Here is a 20609-nt window from a genome sequence, read left to right as displayed (position 1 = left end):
TCAGTATTCCAGTTTTATTAACATAATTAATGAGAATCAAAATAGTGGTACAGATGACAAAGTGGTACACAGAGCGGTGCTACTGGCGTTGCAGAGAGTGCCGGTGCCTAGATGAGGTGGTGGACGGCTACTGAGGCGTTGTGGCCAAAGCTTTCACAATGGTGGTAAATCTGTAAGTCTTCTCCGATCACTGCCGGAAATGGCAGGACGATCTCTGGAAGTCTTCTCCAGTTGCTGGCCTGAATCTAACCTGAAAGTTCGAAGACAATAGTTTAAATCCATGTGAATATTTTTATTATGTTATCTTAGATTTTGGAATAGCCTAACATTAGACTGAACATATTTTTGCCATAAAGAAAACTGTAGAACACCTATTAGCCCATACGAAGTTGTCCCTCTTGATATCCTTCCAAATTCTTTCATGTATGTCTAACCTTGAAACAATCCAGCGATTTGGGATGGTTCATTATATTACGCAAACTAGTATTTACCAACGTCTTGCCTCAATAATACCATTATATTTATATAAACTTTTTCTATATCCTCTTTGTCATTCACTTCCACCTATTTACATCTTATAATCTTGTCACCCCTAGTCTTTGTTTCTCTTTGGGAATGTAGTGAAGCTTTCTTAATCTCCTTTCATAAGGATTAACTTTGTAACCCCTTGTCTGTACGCATTCTCTATTTTTGAGAATTTTGAGAATTTTTCTCCATTCTTCATTTTTGAACTTGTCTCCACTAGTACTGACACGAAAACTGAGCTGCACTAAAATATTTTTGGAACCTTTAGAGCAACACAAATATGTCGCTAAATATTCAAGGTGATTAACCAGAGAGAGTTGCGTCCGGTATAATCACTTTCCCTTAAGTACAGGCTGGGACAGTTACTCCTTGGTAAAGGTATTTTTCTCAAAAGATAAAGATAATTAAGAAGATAGTGCGTGTCTCCGGGGAGTGAAGACAACAAAATTATAACTGAAAAATAATTTCACTCAGAAAATAGATACACCAATAGAAAATATGGACTCAAGGTGACGAGGTTTAGAACTTACGACATTCTCCATCGTAATCAACTTTGAGATTGAGGTGAGGGAACTTGCAGGCTTCGATCCCCAGGATACAGGCGTTACTGTAAGTCTTCCCGTCTGTGCCACACACAGGGTCGTAGTTAAATGGGCAGGCATCCAAACATTGTTTTGCTGGACCTGAAAAACGAAGTCACTTGTAGCACAGAGACAATGATGTGCGATAATCCTACTAGCAGTCGTTGCAGGTTCAACAAGATGTTATATACAGAATATATAATATATATGCGGGAAAACCATAGATAAATGGGAAAGGTGAATGTTGAGCGTTTCGGCTGGTCAGAGCCTTTCTCAGCAACAGACTGGCTAAGGGCAGCGGAGGGAGGCTGTTCGCCAACTTTTGGGACCTGACCACCAATCCCCAGGGAGAGACGTAGCCAGAAACAAAGGATTGTTGGAGGGGGGGGGGGGAATCTCAATAAACATATTTGTCTCAATAAACATATGTTGACCACTCCACACTAGAAAATGAAGGGACGACGACGTTTCGGTCCGTCTTGTCCACGACCCACAATCGACCACAAGTCCACAATCGACTTGAGAATGGTCGAGGACGGACCGAAACGTCGTCGTCCCTTCATTTTCTAGTGTGTGAATTGGTCAACATATCTCAGCCACGTTATTGTGACTCAACGCCTCAATAAACATACTTGAAATTGAAAAAGGGATAGAGTAGTCTATAACAAACCAGAAGAAACAAAAGAGGTCAGAGCGTAAGTATGAAAGGACAACATGTTAGAATGTACAAGAATGTTGTACAAGAATGTAACAACTTTTATGTAACAAAAAAAAAAGCCTCCTGGAAACAAATACTCAATACAGTACTTGTATTATAATAAATTAATATACTATAATTAATAAATCGTGAAGAGCAGACAATTTTTAATTTATCAGAGACGAGCACCAACATTTAGGTCTGCGAATGGCATAATAACCGATATACCTAAATACTTATAACTAGAGGGAAAGAGAGAAAGAAATTATTTAAGATGAACTATTAAAAGAAAATGGGAAATAAAATGTTAAAATTTATCCAAAGAAAACGGGATATATATATTTATGGTAAACTTTACAGAAATTACAAGACTCTCTAACCAAGGGGTCGATTTGTACTTAGTGTTAATTTGCAGTCTCAGGGTAGACTAGATTATTTTAGACATACTAGGTCTTAAAATGTTATATAACTGGTCAGTGAACCAGTTATATAACAGTGATTATTAGTGTTTTGGTGACCTATAATTTTCATGTGTTATTGTACATTCTCTTTCAATGATTTCTGATATATTGTTGTGTATTTTAATATTTTACAGTTCGGTGACAAGATGCTACTGTGTTTCGTTCGCGTTTCGCCTGACGTGTGTTGTAAGTATACCGCTATATACCAGTTTATTACGGAAGATAAGTCACAATAACGTAGCTGAAGATATAACCAAACCACACATCAGAAGATGAAGAAATGACGACGTTTCGGTCCGTCCTGAACACACACGACTTGATAATGATCCAGGACGGACCGAAACGTCGTCGTCTCTTCATCTTCTAGGGTGTGATTCGGTCATCAGTCAATTTTCCTTGTGTCTGCCAGTGGCAAAGAGTTATGGCGAGTGTATTCAGTTAGAATCATTTTGGTACGCTATACACCGTAGCCCCGTGGGACCGCGTCCTGCTGGGTGTGCCTCTTTACTTTTTTAGCTGTGATTCTCTCTCTTAACGTGAAGGAACCGTGTGTTATAGCGATAAGGTTCTGTAATAAACTAGTGTTCTGTTACATACGCAAGATTACGAGAGCATATTGGAAGAGATCATTACTTTGTGTTATTGCCCCTTTATATTTGTGTTTTCTCTTTGGGTAACTCAACCTGGGCTATTATTGCAAGGGTAATGGCAGATCTATGAGAACCTGGTCATTACGCGAATATTATATTTCGTATTCATAAATATTTGACTTATTTAGAATGTTTATATTATTGACAAGTTTACTTTGGGCCGTATGTTGTTGTTTAAGATTCAGCTACTGAGAACAAAAAGTTGTAAGTAGCACGGGCTATGGAGAGCCCGTAGTGGACTCACCTGGCACAGGAGCGGGGCTGATGTGTGTTGGGCCGTAAGTAATTTAGGAATCTAATTTTACCAATATATTCAAATTTTAACAACTGTCTAACGTATTTAAAACAAATATGAAAAAAACACTTATAACAATATTCAAATTGATAATTTTTTTTAAATATTTTATCTAAATACGAACGTACACAAATACATTTTAAACAAAACGGACCCTGCTAATAGTCTCTTTGAGAGTCTCAATACAAGAAATAAATTACGATAACCTCAAAATGACGTAAATTTATAGCAGACAAATTTGTGCAATACACAAAGAGAGAGAGAAGATAAATATATAAATAGAAATAAAAATGAATGGATACAATTTGACGAAGAAGAGAACTCACGACAACGTCCTTCATAAGCGACTTTGAGTTTGAGTTGAGGGTTCTTGCAGGCTTTGATTTCCAGTCGACAGGCGTTGCTGTAAGTCTGCCCGTCAGTACCACACACCGGGGCGTAGTTAGCTGTGCACACTTCCGGGCACACAAGCCTTAGTCCTGGAAAGGAAAGTTGGTTGTATTAGTGACGTCTTAACCCCGGAAAGTGGAGTCGGTTGTATTAGTGACGTCTTAACCCCCGGAAAGTGGAGTCGGTTGTATTAGTGACGTCTTAACCCCCGGAAAGTGGAGTCGGTTGTATTAGTGACGTCTTAACCCCCGGAAAGTGAAGTCGGTTCTATTATAGTGACTTGTGTAGTTCCACATTTAACGATATGAAGTTAAAAAAAAAAATGTTTATTTATCCGTTCGCGATAGGCCAGAAGTTTGGGGCTAGGCTGCCTCATCAAACTTTGCAGGGTAACTGGTGGTTGTAAGGGGATTATCATAGGTGATGGGAATCAAGGTTGACCTCCATTCCTTCCTCGATACCAACCTCACTAAATAACCAGATTCCATCGTCACTAAGATTCGTCCAGAATATGATGAAATAATAGTTTGCCTTAGGTGGTTTATTGATGAAGATAGTATTTAGTTAAGATGGTTACAGTGATGAAGGGAAAGTGGATGATTGAGTGGGAACGTGGAGTAGAAGAGGGAAAGTGGTGAAGGAGAAGGGAGGTGGTGTAGATAGGGCTCCCGGCTGTACCAGGGTATTGGAGATAGTTTCACCGTTGAAGGTTGTATGTAGTTAAAGTGGTTACAGCGTGGTAAGTAGTATTGTAGTGATTAAAAGATGGGCATTTCAGCGATAAAGGCCGTGTGTAGTGTAGATGGTTACAGTGACGAAGGCTGTGTGTAGTGTAGATGTTACAGTGATGAAGGGCGTGTGTAGTGTAGATGTTACAGTGATGAAGGGCGTGTGTAGTGTAGATGGTTACAGTGATGAAGGGCGTGTGTAGTGTAGATGGTTACAGTGACGAAGGCTGTGTGTAGTGTAGATGTTACAGTGACGAAGACCGTGTGTAGTGTAGATGGTTACAGTGACGAAGACCGTGTGTAGTGTAGATGGTTACAGTGACGAAGACCGTGTGTAGTGTAGATGGTTACAGTGACGAAGACCGTGTGTAGTGTAGATGTGGCCTCCCTCATCCGAGCAACGCCGGGTATCACTCCCCCCTCTAGTATAAAATATTTATACGCTTATAATAACTATTACAATGTTATATAAGCATAATTCCCGAAATAAAAATTTAAAACAATGAACTTAAGTGCACAAAGAAATCAGATTACCGTGATGTATCGAGGAGAAAAGCAGCAGGAACCATTGGGGGGGCAGGATTCGAACCCGCACAAGCTGCGTATACTCCTAAGCACACGCCTTGTTGGTCTTAAGACGTGTTCTTGGGAGTACCTACTGTGCACGTTCGAATCCTTCTCATGTCACCTGATTTTCTCAGTTATAAAGTAGTTTTATCCAGGACGATTGAGCAGAGTATAATACACTGAGTTCATCACAAAATAAATAATACCATAAAACAGTTTAATACTTATGATACAAGAGTGATAAAATCTAATTTTATCTGCAGTAATACAATTTGCTGCTTAATTTTATATAATAAAGACTAACATAATAAATTAACACTATCACTAATATATAACAATACTAATAAAGCTTAGAATGAGATTGATGAACACAATTTACAGAGAAGCAGTTTCAGAACCAATATTTGTCTTCTAAATGTAAACTAGCATATCACGCAGTACGCAACACGACGCAAACAAACTCACTAACAAAGAAGCTGCAGGTATATTAAGCGTTAGAATGAACAAACGACAAATTTCCGATAACTTACGTTTAGCGGACACTAGAGGGCCACAAGCCACCAGCAGCAGGAGGAGGGCGGAGGTGAAGGCCAGGGAACCCATCGTTGTCACAAGTCTTCACAAGGTGGCAGAACACAACCTTGGGAGAGAAAAGTAAGACATTGTGGTCATTGTTGACCCCCGCTGTTGCTGCCACGACCTGAGACCCTTACCCATGTTTGGTGGAGTGTCTACCACAACCACCATTACTGCTACCACGACCTGAGACCCTTACCCATGTTTGGTGGAGTGTCTACCACAACCACCATTACTGCTACCACGACCTTAGACCCTTACCCATGTTTGGTGGAGTGTCTACCACAACTACCATTACTGCTACCATGACCTTAGACCCTTACCCATGTTTGGTGGAGTGTCTACCACAACTACCATTACTGCTACCACGACCTTAGACCCTTACCCATGTTTGGTGGAGTGTCTACCACAACCACCATTACTGCTACCACGACCTTAGATCCTTACCCATGTTTGGTAGTGTCTACCTCAACTACCATTACTGCTACCACGACCTGAGACCCTTACCCATGTCTGGTGGAGTGTCTACCACAACCACCATAACTGCAGCCACGACCTGAGACTCTTAGAGACATGTAATCTTAGGTACCATCACTTCTGCTGCCACCACAACCATCATCACTAATACTGCCATCACCACTACTCCGGACCAGTTACTGTGTATATAGCTGGACACATTATTATCTATAATGAGAACCAAGATTAAAATCGGGGTCTGGTGTTTGTTAATTTTATCGTTAGTTAATGTTTAAACGTAAATGCAAGTAGGAGGCATGAAAGGCTTGAAGACTCCAACATTATCAAAGTAGATTCCAAATGTCCACAAACTAAACTTCTTACCTGTAACTCCTACTGTGGCGGCGGGACTGACAGTGTGGCTGTATCTCTCATGCCTTTTATACCCTCCCCAGATGCGGGGCTGCCAGACGTTCAAACTAACACTTATAGGATTTTCTACTGGAATTAAGACCTATTAACCCCACCAGTTTATTGACCAATCAGCAGTAATTCTTTAGTCTTGAACATTGTCTAGGACTAAAGTAAACTCTTTAAATATATATGCACCTAGAAGACATGCTGTACCATCATCAGATTTCAGAAATTCCTAAAAATTCATTCAAGGTTTTGTTACATCAGGAGTACATGGGGGAGTTTTTTTTTTTCATTTTTAAAAACAGCTTCTGAAACTTTCCTAGAGTGAGAGAAATTCCCCCAGAAGCCGGCCCCTGTAACGAGGCGCTTGTGTATTATCCTAAATGTGTGTCTACGGGATCAAGCGTCAGCTCTTGACCCCCGCCTTGTAACTCACTAATGGTTTACTGCATTGCCATAAACCTAACTATACAGGGTTTCTGTCTCCACCAAAAAAGGGAATTATTTAATTGTTTTGGGGTGAAATTTTTTGTTATATTTGTGAATCGTTTGTGCCTCCTGTTTTCGTCTGTGTTTCCGTCTGTGTTTTCGTCTGTGTGTGTCCGTCTGTCTCCTCGTACTATTGTTTTCCTTAACAACCTGTGTAATGTTATCGGAGAATAAGTCACCATAACGGAACCCAAGCCTAACACATGAAGTGAAATGAAAGTCACGTTTCTACCCGTCGTGGACCCTTATGTGACGACGTTTCGGTCCGTCGTGGACCCCCTATCAAATGAACAAATCCACAAAGGTCGTGACGAGGATTCGAACCTGCGCCCGAGAGCATCCCAGACGCTGCCTTAATCGATTGAGCTACGACATGGTCAAAAGGAGTTGAAACCGAAGTTCCACTGAACTTATTGGATCCTGCAGCCTCTCCGAGACACAAACCAGGGTTTTACACAACTCCCCCGTATGCACTCGAGCTATGTCAATAGGCCGTTCTCCCTCTTCGCCCTTACTTCATTACACACAGAAATCGCAATTGTGTGATGCATCAAAATGCATCACGCAATTGTCAGATTCCTATGATAGAGTAAGGGAGATGAAGTGGAAAAGGTTGGGTTGACTGCATATTCCTTGACAATCCTAAGGCCTTCCATAGAGTGCTTGACTGTGGGCTCACGTACACCGTGAAGATAATGGCTGGGGTGTTAGGGGCGGTACTCACTGGTTGAAGGAGATCTTTCTGTAGAAGAAGTTAACACTGAGAGCGGATAAGTCAGATGGGAGTAGTGAAACAGCCAATAATAAACATACATATTTTTTTATTATATGTTATTATTATTATCATATAATAAGTGGAGTTTCTCAATAGAAAATCCTTGGGCCCATCCTGTTTGTGCTGTAAGATAATATAATCAGTACAACAACAGTAATGACAGCTCTGTTCTCTGTTTCTTGATGCTTCCAAGACACTTGACAAAAGATGAACAAAATTAGCTTTAAAATAAATCTGTTGATCCGTAACGGTTAACCTGCAATTGCTAGATACCTTTACGTATATCATCAGGTCTACGAAGAAGCTGTGAAATGTTACAGTGTTCACTCTTAAACATTTATCACGAAGAAATGTGATGAAACAAACAGCTGAGCTTGATGCATATGACGTGATGCCACACGATGTGTAGTGCTTCTAAAGGAGAGACATTGTACATCTATATATGTGGGTCCATTTATATACATCACACAACTCAACTCCAGTGCAGTACTTTACTGCAAGGTATTTTTAAATACAAAAGGTAAACAACTAGGCAGAGAGAAAGGATGCATCAGATAAGAGTTGATACCTAAAGAAGTGGAGATTCCCAAGGATATAAATACGACATACAAAACACTTAGACATTGACAAAGTTAACAAATAACAGAGACAGGAAGAGCGTCACACGTGTGAACACATACATGAGCCATATACATATGTCTATATCAACATATACATCTTGAGTATGGGTGGAGCGAGTTAGTGGAGCGGGGCTGTAGCTGACGTCACATTCAGGTGAGCACACACACACATGCGCACTCGTCCTCTCTGAACTGCGCGGGAAAATCTCCTTTAAACCTGTTATTCTAGGAAATGTTTTCAGAGGCGGTTCTTCAGGTAAAATAAACAGCTCCCCCCCCAAAAAAAAAAATAAGCGGAAAAAAGTGATTGGCGGAATTGAAGCAAATGACTTCCTGCCTTTAGCACTCAGTGAACTATCAGGAAACCTATAATGTTTTACAACAACTGTAATGTAACTCTTGTGCTGGCCCAACAACCCTCCGGAAGTTGTTGGGTCGTAAACCTAAACACTATTTCCTATCAATGCTAGTTTGGAGGCTTGGCAACCCAGCATCAGAAGTGGGTATAAAAGGCGGGCAATCAGCTACCCAGCGTCAGTCCTGCCACAACTGGAGGAGAAAAAGGTGAGAACTTAATTTCGTGATAATGCTGTAGTCCTCAAGCCTAGGAGGCCCCGACTTGCATTTAGGTTTAAACATTGGGTCTCACAGTACAGTTGGCTTCGTTCTCGACTCACAATGGGGAATCCGGGATTCGATTTTAGGGCACGATAGAAATGGTTGGGCACGTTTATTATCACCTAACGCGTTTGTTCACCTCGATATAAACAGCTACCCGACAGTTAGTCAACTGTCGCGGGTTTGTATCGTGGAGAGGGTCAGCAATTCGACCTTGGGCGGTGGACCTCGATACAAGCCCAAAGTAAATATGTTTATATTATTATTACCACAGGCTTCATGTCCCCAACAAAACACTAACATTAACTTTGGTCTACTTTAAAGATAATTAATTACTCGTATACGAAGAACAGTGATTGACTGGTCCAAGAGAATAGTGGTGGTGGCCCTAGAATAGCAGGGCCTTTGGGTAGTTGGCTAGAGTGCCCATGCGTTAGGACGATACTGGTAGTGGTAGCTGCAGCAGTAATGGTGGTAGACACTCCACCAAACATGGGTAAGGGTCTCAGGTCGTGGTAGCAGTAATGGTGGTTGTGGTAGACACTCCACCAGACATGGGTAAGGGTCTCAGGTCGTGGTAGCAGTAATGGTGGTTGTGGTAGACACTCCACCAAACATGGGTAAGAGTCTCAGGTCATGGTAGCAGTAATGGTGGTTGTGGTAGACACTCCACCAAACATGGGTAAGAGTCTCAGGTCGTGGTAGCAGTAATGGTGGTTGTGGTAGACACTCCACCAAACATGGGTAAGAGTCTCAGGTCGTGGTAGCAGTAATGGTGGTTGTGGTAGACACTCCACCAGACATGGGTAAGGGTCTCAGGTCGTGGTAGCAGTAATGGTGGTTGTGGTAGACACTCCACCAAACATGGGTAAGGGTCTCAGGTCGTGGTAGCAGTAATGGTGGTTGTGGTAGACACTCCACCAAACATGGGTAAGAGTCTCAGGTCGTGGTAGCAGTAATGGTGGTTGTGGTAGACACTCCACCAGACATGGGTAAGGGTCTCAGGTCGTGGTAGCAGTAATGGTGGTTGTGGTAGACACGCCACCAAACATGGGTAAGGGTCTCAGGTCGTGGCAGCAACAGCGGGGGTCAACAATGACCACAATGTCTTACTTTTCTCTCCCAAGGTTGTGTTCTGCCACCTTGTGAAGACTTGTGACAACGATGCGTTCCCTGACCTTCACCTCCGCCCTCCTCCTCCTGCTGGTGGTGGCTTGTAAGTTATTGTGGCTTGTTTTGTCTTGTTAGTTATGCACGTATGCTAATCTAGTTTTACTTACTTATTTGTATTTGCGGGTAATTGAGTTCCTGACTCTAAACTCTGTAATCTACTGGTATATAGGTTCCGGAGCATATTGCGCTGTCATATCTACTTCTTAAATCACTTCATATATGCTCACCTAGTTATGTTCTCACTATATGTGTTTGTGTTCACCAGTTTGTACCAAGAAGGTTGAGCATCTGCTCTTAATTAAGCTCCGCCTATAGACTACTAATTAGTTCAAATCAGTAACTTTTTGCGCTCATGAGTGTGTGTGTGTGTGTCTTGATTACCCCATTTTTTTTTTTGTAATAAATCCATGAGACATCTTAGGTGAGTAATGAGTCTCTGGTGTTCATCATGGGACGTGATAATATTCTTCAGCGCACGAGAAGTTTACTGTTAGCTTTTCTTAAATGAGTTTTGGTGAAAAGTAAAGTTATTTTCCATTCGTTAGGAATTTTATTTGCGGATGATCTTTGTTTTTTTTTCGGTGCCCACATGTACACTGTTCCCCCACAGCGGCGGCGGGCACGTCCAGGTGTCCCCAAGGGTGCCGGGAAATTTACCGCGCGGTCTGCGGCTCTGACGGCGTGACGTACGACAACGACTGCTACTTGCGTATTGCTGCTTGCAACAGCAACTGGCGCATCAGGAAGCTACACGACGGCCCTTGTAGTGAGTATATCTATGGGATTTGTTTAATTCTGTTGGCAATAAATTAGTTTGACGGAAAGTTTTCCAAAGACTTAATAAAGAATTTAGACGAAATTAGATTAATAAGTGTCATTTATGAAATGGTTTTCTTCGCTATTAGTAAGATCGTCCTCCAGTCATGTATTAGCCCCGAATGTTAATGCATAATACAAATATAATACAATCGTGAGGATATAATCAATGTAATTAATGTTTATAATAGGTCTAATGATAATACTAAATTTTTTAATAGTTCATTTTAATGATTATACACAAGAAAAGTTAGTCAGGGCACTTAGGTTCATCAAGAAGTAATTGTCTTATGAACTGACTTCAAGGTAACTACCCGACACAGTTCTTAACAGCCCACTTGTTAGGAACTGTCAAGTGTTGGTGCCACAGTCTTAACCCCTCGACCATTACGGACAATTTAGTTCTTGACTTCTTCGCTGCTACAGAGCAGCGAAGAAGGCTTTCACTTTATGGCAAATTTCCATTGAATTTTCTTTGTTAGAATCTTCATTTGTTTTATTATGTTCTCTTGTCGAAGGTTTACTAGTTTCTCATTCTTATCCTTGCGAAACTCTTAAGTGTCTGCTCATTAATTCCCATTCTGTCTTTAAGTTAAGACAGTTTGATAAGATCGACCAAGTGAGACATGATCTCAATGAAGGTAACGACCAGTAAGCCAAACAGCTCTCGCTAGACGTTACTGTACGTGACAACGACTACTGAACCCACTGTCACCAGAGTTACGTCATCACTACGTTGGTTCAAGGGTTCAACAACATGATAATTAGGTTACACCGGAGCAGGTCTGGTGCCTCATGTTTGGCGGGGCCCACATATATACTTTCTCTCTCTCTCTCTCTCTCTCTCTCTCTCTCTCTCTCTCTCTCTCTCTCTCTCTCTCTCTCTCTCTCTCTCTCTCTCTCTCTCTCTCTCTCTCTCTCTCTCTCTCTCATATATATAATCGGTGTTCTCTTAAAATTAAGATATTGTTCTCTATAGCTTCAGGTTAGATGCCAGCCTACGATTCTGACTTATTCCAGACGAATGAAGAACACTTCTACGTTGGAGTGTTGTGGCTCCAGGCCCAGGTCGCCTCCACCAGCCCGCACGTCCTGATGGACACTCTCTCTACCACGCACTTTACTAATAATAACTTAGTGGTTCCTCACTTACATTTGTCATTAAAGCATGTATAGATATTAGTGTTTTTTTTTTAACGCCCACTTTTAAGAAATAGTTCTCTCTCTCTTTTTATATTTTTTGCACACGCGAGAGGGGCCTCGTGGTTGAGTGGACAGCGCTTAGACACAATTAGATTCTAGGATTTATATCTAGAACCTTCTGTAACAAGCTGTCTGTATTCCTTCAGCTGTATCTTGGCCTTGTCTGCGCCATTTGCTTTATACTGTAAAGTTTTGAGTGCAGACGAGGAGTCACAATAACGTGGCTGAAATATGTTGACCAGACCACACACTAGAAAGTGAAGGGACGACGACGATTAGGTCCATCCTGGACCATTCTCAAGTCGATTGTGATGAGGGAAGATTTATAAGGATTAAGCCACCCAAGAGGTGGCACGGGCATGAATATCCCGTAAGATGAGGGAAGGAAGCAAAGGCAATAAATAGGCAAGAGAAAGGTGAGAAGGAAATCTTGGATAAAGAAAAAGCAAGGCAAAAGATACGAAAGGTAAGGTGAAATAAAGAGGATAGGAATAAGACAGGGATCGTAAGAGAAAAAAAAAAGAAACAAAAAGAAAGATAAACGGTAAGCTTATGATTAGGTCAAGTTTGTTAGAAAGTTTAGAGCATTTGAGTATATACTGTGAAAGGGAAGAGTCAACAGCAACAAAGCCAGGACTCGAGTTCATGTTGGGTACTGTTGTGTATTAGAGCTGATTCAACATGACGGCGTCTGTGTAGAGTAGAGGGAGGAAAGATTATTTTGGAGGAAGACCAATCAATAGGATGATTAGAATCCCTAACATGACAGAGAGCATTGTTTGTGTCTGCAGACTTAACGCTTCTTTTGTGTTCCTTAAGTCTGTCATTAAGTGTACGGTCAGTTTCACCAAAGTTTTGAGCGCAGTGTAAAGTATACATATACACGGCAACGTTAGTTCGGTGAATTATGAACTGTGAAGATAAATTAACATAATTTACATTTTTCAGGCAGGTGTAGAGTAAGGGAGACGTGACTGAGGTGTAGAGTGAGGAGGAGGGTGGGGGGGATGACTGACGTGTAGACAGAGGTAGAACACAATGGGCAGCACCACTGGAGAAGGCGCCAAAGGGGTCAACACCAAAGGAGAGACATGCGAAATAACATCCAGGGGTACGTCGTCACCGGCACAGATTAAGGCTCGGTTAGTGCTGGGACGTGAGAGCGAAGTGTAGGGGGGGTGGGAGAAAAGCCCTCCCCCCCTCTCCCATTCCCTTTCACGGTTTCATCCCGTCCTCGGGCCAAGTCCATTCTATCCAGCGATCGACCCCACAGACGCATTCATAAGTTTTTACATGCTGTTCATTCAAAATGGGAATTTTCTCAAATATATATTAATATTATGATATATTAACATATTGTGCATATATAGGCATAGGTTAGGTTAGGTGTTTAGGTTCTAATGGCGATTATTTGAATTTGTAGTACGTGGGTGAAACATTTACAGCGTTGTGGTTCGAACAAAATTCATCAGTGAAGCATTTGTTCCGGAAGTGTTCGAACATCAACAGTTGAGTCGTGTGCAAACCGTTTTTCATTCATAAACAGGGGGTTTGGCGGGTGTATGGAATCACTTTTGGGTTTTTGTTTGGAGGACGGACTGGCTTGATAGAATCGACTTGGTCCGAGGACGCGTTGCGCAAATGACACAATTGCTTACTCAACCACAACAAGATGCAAGAGCTGACAATGGACTGTTCTAGATATTACCACGGAGGATTCAAAGGCGGACTCAAAAGATGGAATTCAGTTCCACAACCACAATCTACCTGATCACAATAAAAAAAATAACAGCCCCACCAAGTTTAAAGTGCCACGCAACTTCTGTGTACTGAAGCACCTCTCCGCCTGTCCCCGCCCACTCTGACAATTTCCGCGGGCATATTGGTGGAGGGGGGATGGGGGAAAGGGGGTACGGGAGAGGGTGGGTAGATAGTGGGCATGGATGTGGGACAAGGGGAAAGGGGGGTATAGGAAATAGATAATAACCGAATCTGACGTAAACACTCCGTAGAGTTTTATCTCGATTTACGGTTTTGTCAACTCTTAGTTACATAATACTCCTGTTTTCATCATTATATGTTGCTGTAATTCATCGTATTTTTCCCATGCTTAATACTATAGTTATGCAATCGTAGTAAAACCATTCAGTGAGCTGTTCAATGAAACGTATATCACGGTAGCTCACTGTAACTCTCAGCTCCCACACAGGCACTGTACCTCGCAGCTCCTTGTAAGGTGCGCACAGCACCTCACTTGAACGTCCTCACTGACTCCGACTACTCCCCCGAGCACTTCCAACATCCGCAAGGTCAGACGAATTGGAACATCACACGACCTACTGTCATCACGTTAGGTCGCATTTAAGTGCCAATATAACGGTTCTTGATGAGGTCACTTCACGACCTCGTGTTTCTCAGGTCACTTCACACAAGCTCTCGACACCTGACTACCTGTTCTTAGATGGCAAACTCTACGTCAAATAGCCGACTACTACCCCTAAGATCTTAGTAGACTCGTCAGTCGACAACAATCTCTCTTCCGAATCAATTTAAGAATCGACAGAGCGAATTGTTGCAGTATCCTGGAGTCTTACTGAGACGGTGGAGTGCGCTTCAAGTTTGGAGTAACGTGTCACTTGGTGCTTTCAAGCCATACGGAAGAATCACTTGGATCTTGGAAGAAATTGACTAAGGACTCAGCATCTTTGGGAAGGAGTTACCTGATCAATCTTAGAACGTCTGGCGTCGTTAATGAAGTGTTGGGTAAGGTAATTATGGGGAGTAATAAGTACTACGCCAGTATAATCTTAGAGCTCGTATCTAGTTGGGATATAAGGACAAGGAGTTAAGGATATAAGGGCAAGGAGTTAGGATATGAGGACAAGGAGCTGGGAAATGAGGACAAGGAGCTGGGGATAGGAGGAAGAAGTGAATGAACAGTTATACTCGCTGGATTCTGAGGACATGAAAACGACGACGCGGGTACTTACCTATCAGTAATTACCTATCAATGACTACCAGGAAAGCGAGCTCTAGCTCTTTATCCCCCTCACTTCCTTACCCTCCAGCTCCTTGCCCTCCTAGTCCAGCTCCTTGTCTTCATATCCCAGCTCCTACCTTGTTGTACCAGTCACGTTAATAATTGCTAACTACTCTCGAATTCCTTCCCAAAATGTAGCTCATAAAATTTGTGGATGGAGGAGGTGGCTTCCACAATCATTCTCCTTCCAGTGGCCAACGACGAAGTTCCTGTTTCAAGGACGGTTATTCTTTAGCCTTGAGGTGGATCACTGGACAGTAGGAAGAAACAGTCCTGTGAGGGAAACCCGGACATTTGTGCGTTCTTTGTGTATATGTGAGTTCTTTTTTATTTGTTGTGCTCTTCATATTTGGGCGTTCTATTGATATATGCGTTCTGTATATGCTTTCTCGATATTGGGTCATTCTTTTTATTCGTGCGTTCTTTTCATTGGTGCGTTTTTATTTGTGAGTTCCTATTATTTATTTATGCGTTTATATATATATATATATATATATATATATATATATATATATATATATATATATATATATATATATATATATATATATATATATATATATATATATATATAATATAATATATTGCACTCTTTCTATTTATACGCTATTTGTATAAGTCCCTTCCTTTTAGTGTAATAACTATTGTTGTAATGTCACTGGGCTGTCTTAAATTTATCCAGGCAATATAGACACTGAAAATGAACTGAGCTGTGTGTAGCCAACTGGAGAGAGGTAGAGAGAGAGGTAGAGAGGTAGAGAGAGAGGTAGAGAGAGAGGAAGAGAGAGAGAGGTAGAGAGACGGACGGACGGACGTATTAGGTGCTACCATCCACATAACTATAACACCCACATAACGCTGGCCAGCCCGTCCTCCTATGGTTTCCCAACGTCAAGAAACAGTCGTACTAAAGTGCCCTTATCCTAACCCACCAGAGGACCTATAACAGAAAACGGGACCATATGCCAGTTTTCGCAAGCCGCGGCCATTTGTTAGCACAACGTTTATTGACCTTTGGTAGAGTATACGTCACATGCGACGTTCTGTTAGGAGGGCGGGTTGCGCTGCCACCGCCCTGAGATACCGGACATGGGACTGGGAAAAGACGTGATTGATTGATGAAGATTAAGCCACCCAAGAGGTGGCACGGGCATGAATAGCCCCGTAAGACAATTCTCAGGGTTGTTGTTTTTGTTTTAGATTCAGCTATTCGGAACAAGAAGTTCCAAGTAGCATGGGCTATGGTGAGCCCGTAAGTGGAAGCGCTTTGGAGCCTATTATCTGTATCAATAGCTGATACTGGAGCACTGTGGACGGATGGGGGGTCTTCATGGTGGATTTCAGTCTCGGAGGTCTGGCTGGGACCAGTTATGGAGCTGGTGGGTTAGTATAGACCTCTTGGTCTTCCATTTTCTCTTTGGCTGAGACTTGCTGTCGTTGGAGTTTGGGGAGATGACCTCCATGAGGAGGTCTTTTCTCAATTTGAACTTGCTCTTATATAGAGCTGTAAGGGACATGTGAGGTCCTCGGCCTCCTTTGATGTGGCAGTTGTAATCCTCGGAACCTCGTGACCTCCTTCACCGTTGACCCGAGATGACCTGGCCCTTCCTTAGCGTCCAATTGAGCTGTGAATTTCCAAATGTGTACAAGTCGTGTACAGTCGTTCTTCTGTGTACTGCTCTCTTGTTAAATTAGTTATGCATTTTTATTTGTGAGTTTTTTATATTAATGTGTTTTTATTGATATATGAGTGTTCTTTAAATTTTGGATTTCTTTATATTTGTGACTTTCGCTTCAGTGGTCATTACGTTATCCATATTGTCAAAGGATAAAAAAAACCATTAGTCCATTAGTAATCCAACAAACCAAATCTAAAGTTTTTAAAGTGCTGCAGGTGTTCAAAATAACTAGAAGGGAAACACCTGAGACGATAGCGAGAGAGAGAGAGAGAGAAAGAGACGTCACGTAGATTAAATCAGATATCTAAGCAGTGGGGATTCCTGCATCCATCCTGTCTGCGTTACTTCAACTCCTTTATCTACAAATAATGCGCATCATTTTGGGTACGTTGGCTACATCCAGAACGTACAAATGACAAATTACCATCAAAAAGTTACGGATCACAGATATCCTCGTTTTCTTTGGGTCAGTGGGTTAGGTTAGGTGGGTGGCTTGGGTTAGTACGTTGCTGATCAGGTTAATAACAGGTTGCATTTGAGTACGTTTGTGGAAAACCAAGAGTGAACGGGCTCTGATGTGTGCTTGACCAGACCAACCGTGAAGGATTGTACTCATAGGTACAGCAGGGTACTCACAGGTACAGCAGGGTACTCACAGGTACATCAGGGTACTCACAGGTACATCAGGGTACTCATATGTACAGAAGGGTACTCACAGGTATAGCAGGGTACTCATATGTACAGCAGGGTACTCACAGGTACATCAGGGTACTCACAGGTACATCAGGGTACTCACAGGTACATCAGGGTACTCATATGTACAGAAGGGTACTCACAGGTACAGCAGGGTACTCATATGTACAGCAGGGTACTCACAGGTACATCAGGGTACTCACAGGTACATCAGGGTACTCACAGGTACTCAAGTCACCATACTGAAGCTTACACCATTCAGAAATCACATCAAGTCCCCCGCCCCAAGTTATCAAATAAAACCACACACAGGAACCTTCAAGACTCCCCTATAGGCGCGTATTTTTGCGAGGAGTCGTGCTTGGAGTTGTAACTCCTACTTCCTTGATCAAAAATAAACTCATTCACTTTTAGAGAATATCTGCTGCTACAATTCTCCCTCCTTGCTTAGTGGGCGTTGATGATGGTTGGGTCATTAACTTCTAGCCGAAATATTTGAGACAAATCGTTGAACTAGGCTGAGTCTTTCTGCATTACGTACAGCCTCTTCAAGTGTGTTCCTGCACTCTTGAAGGTGTGTAGGGGCACACACACGCTCGGGCTAGTACACCTTGAGGACAAGCTGTGGGGCAAAGTCCTAAATCCAGTCTGTCAGTCTGGATTTCGTGTTGCCTGTTAAATCTATCTACAGCTGGAGAGTTATTATTTAAAGTCACCACAAGAGCTTACTGTCCAACCAGCATGTATACTGTAGCCCCTGAATGCAATCCACGACTAATATATATATATATATATATATATATATATATATATATATATATATATATATATATATATATATATATACTCTCAGTGTATGTACATCTAAAAATAAGGTACATGTCACTGTGTGAATACTCTTGGTAGACTGGCCATGATGTTGTTGTTGTTGTTGAAGATTAAGTCACCCACAAGAGGTGTCACGGGGTTGAGTATAGCCCGGAGGTGGTAGATGTTTGGAGAGTGTGTGTGGGTCTCTGGTGGCGTAACATCTTCAGGTGTCTCTGGCTGGCCGTCCCGGGTCGTTCCTTATATAGACACGCCGGACGGGCCGCTCTGAACTCTAATTGGCTGACAGATTCCAGCGCCTGTCGCTCTCAATAACAAAACAAAACTATAATCAAACTGACGCTTCCTTTGATACATGAACAGCTGAGAAGTGTTTTAAATCTTTCTTGTCGTCGTCTTGTCCTGCCCTCTGTTCCCCCAGGGGTCAAGACCAGAGGTCACGACCAGGGGTCAAGACCAGGGGTCATGACCCCTGTGTGTGCTCTTACTCAGGCTAAGCTTATCCAAGCCACATTCATAAATGTTAACGTGCTGTGTATTAAATATTGCTTTTATTTGAATTAACATTATTATATATTAGAATTAGGTTATGTTAGGTTCGTGGAATCTGTTGGCAATCATTTGTATTTTTAATACGCGGGTTTTATTGATGTGGGATGTGTACAGAGGACTTTAGTGGAGTCCATCCTCTAGCGGCCATCATCAAGCAACCCGTCCTCGACTCAAGTCCATTACGTCCAGCGGTCGACCCCACAGACGCATTCATGAATTTTAATATGCATTCCATTCAAAACAGGAATTTTCTTAAATATAAATTAACGTTATAATATATTACCATATTGAGTATATATAGGCATAGGTTAGGTTAGGTGTTTAGGTTCTGTTGGCGATTATTTGTATTTGTAGTACGTGGGTGAAGCATTTGCAGCGTTGTGGTTCGAACAAAATTCGTCAGTGAAGCACTTGTTCCGGAAGTGTTCGAACGTCATCAGTTGTGAGTCGTGTGTAAACCGTTTTTCATTCATAAACAGGGGGTTTGGCGGGTGCATGGAATGGACTTTGGATCTTTGTTTGGTGGACGGGCTGCGCTGGGGGCAGCGCATCATCATGTTTGACAGTCAAGCTTTAAGTTTATAATAATTGTCTGGTTGATGCATGTATGATTAATTAATGATGGCTCATACCTGGAGATCAGCTTCTAGACAACTACTAAGGTAATTTTAAATTCAGCTGATTTATAAACATCACCCCCTTGGCTCTGAGTAGACCTAGTAGCATAGGGTCTAGTAGCCTAGACCCTGCTGCAAGGGTAGGCGGACAGACGCCAACACCTGTGAGTCAACGAGCCTACTAGCAAGCCCTTACCACGACACTTGCAGGTGTGTTTAAATGGCGTCAAAAGGTGAGTCGAAAGGTTACCTTACCTTGAGGTTACCTTGAGGTGCTTCCGGGGCTTAGCGTCCCCGCGGCCCGGTCGTCGACCAGGCCTCCTGGTTGCTGGACTGATCAACCAGACTGTTGGACGCGGCTGCTCGCAGCCTGACGTATGAGTCACAGCCTGGTTGATCAGGTATCCATTAGAGGTGCTTATCCAGTTCTCTCTTGAACACTGTGAGGGGATTGCCAGTTATGCCTCTTATGTGTAGCTGGAGGTTGAACATGGTTTTTTGGCGGGGAAGGAGGGAAGGGAGGGTTGGAATGTCTATGTGTGGGGGGGGGGGGGGGGATGGGAGTACATACTAAGAGAACAGGAACACATGTGGAGTGGCCCAGGAGTGCATGTTGTATGAAAGGGGGGGGGGGATACACTGATTTTTAAAAATTGCCTTGAGGTTAGACCCATACGTCAGGCTGCGAGCAGTCGCGTCCATCAGCCTGGTTGACCAGTCCAGCAACCAGGAGGCCTGGTCGACGACCGGGCCGCGGGGACGCTAAGCCCCGAACACACCTCAAGGTAACCCCCCAAGGAGGCGGTTATAGCCCCACCTCAGCAGGTGTGAGACAAGTGGCGTCCGATAATCATCCTTAGCTTGTTAAGCTAATTAAAGATGGCGGAGAGGTACAGGTGAAGGAGAAGTTATATAAATGTAGAATATCGTGTGAGTTATGACAGCAGGCGGGAAAGTTGGCAGAGGTTTGGCAAGGCCAGAGGTAGGGAGGGAGAGAGTGAGAGAGACGAAGGGAGAGAGTGAGAGAGGGTGAGAGGGAGGAAAACAATTAGAGTCAGCAGGATGGAGTAAGAGAGTGGCAGGGGGGTGGGGGGGGGGGGGAGGGAGAAGATAGGTGCCGTGGTCATGGTACAAGAACAGCTGCTGGTGGGGAAGACCCCCTC

The 20609-nt window shown here is 42.7% G+C and overlaps 1 protein-coding gene across 1 annotated transcript; it reads right to left on the bottom strand.

Annotated features, from left to right (window-relative positions):
* On the bottom strand, positions 1-6450 carry LOC123747587 (four-domain proteases inhibitor-like). Its single transcript, XM_045729811.2, has 5 exons — positions 6311-6450; positions 5425-5534; positions 3536-3688; positions 1056-1208; positions 1-250 (listed from the first exon to the last, which is right to left on the bottom strand). Exons 2-5 carry the CDS (start codon positions 5495-5497, stop codon positions 246-248), a joined length of 384 nt encoding a protein of 127 aa, XP_045585767.2. The 5' UTR covers positions 5498-5534; positions 6311-6450; the 3' UTR covers positions 1-245.
* Positions 6451-20609: the final 14159 nt, after the last annotated feature.

The sequence above is a fragment of the Procambarus clarkii genome, chromosome 70 (assembly GCF_040958095.1).
Source record: "Procambarus clarkii isolate CNS0578487 chromosome 70, FALCON_Pclarkii_2.0, whole genome shotgun sequence".
Taxonomy (NCBI): Eukaryota; Metazoa; Arthropoda; class Malacostraca; order Decapoda; family Cambaridae; genus Procambarus; species Procambarus clarkii.
The sequence above is the reverse complement of the archived record's forward strand: the minus strand, read 5'-3'. Positions and strand labels throughout refer to the sequence as shown.

What these genes read in the sequence shown, in the direction of transcription:
- LOC123747587 (XM_045729811.2), bottom strand. Translation starts at nt 5,497, where the DNA reads ATGGGTTCCCTGGCCTTCACCTCCGCCCTCCTCCTGCTGCTGGTGGCT. An exon ending in CCCTCTAGTGTCCGCTAAAC is followed by an intron (nt 3,689 to 5,424) that starts GTAAGTTATCGG and finishes TTTCCTTTCCAG; the next exon opens with GACTAAGGCTTGTGTGCCCG. An exon ending in CGCTTATGAAGGACGTTGTC is followed by an intron (nt 1,209 to 3,535) that starts GTGAGTTCTCTT and finishes TTCGTTTTTCAG; the next exon opens with GTCCAGCAAAACAATGTTTG.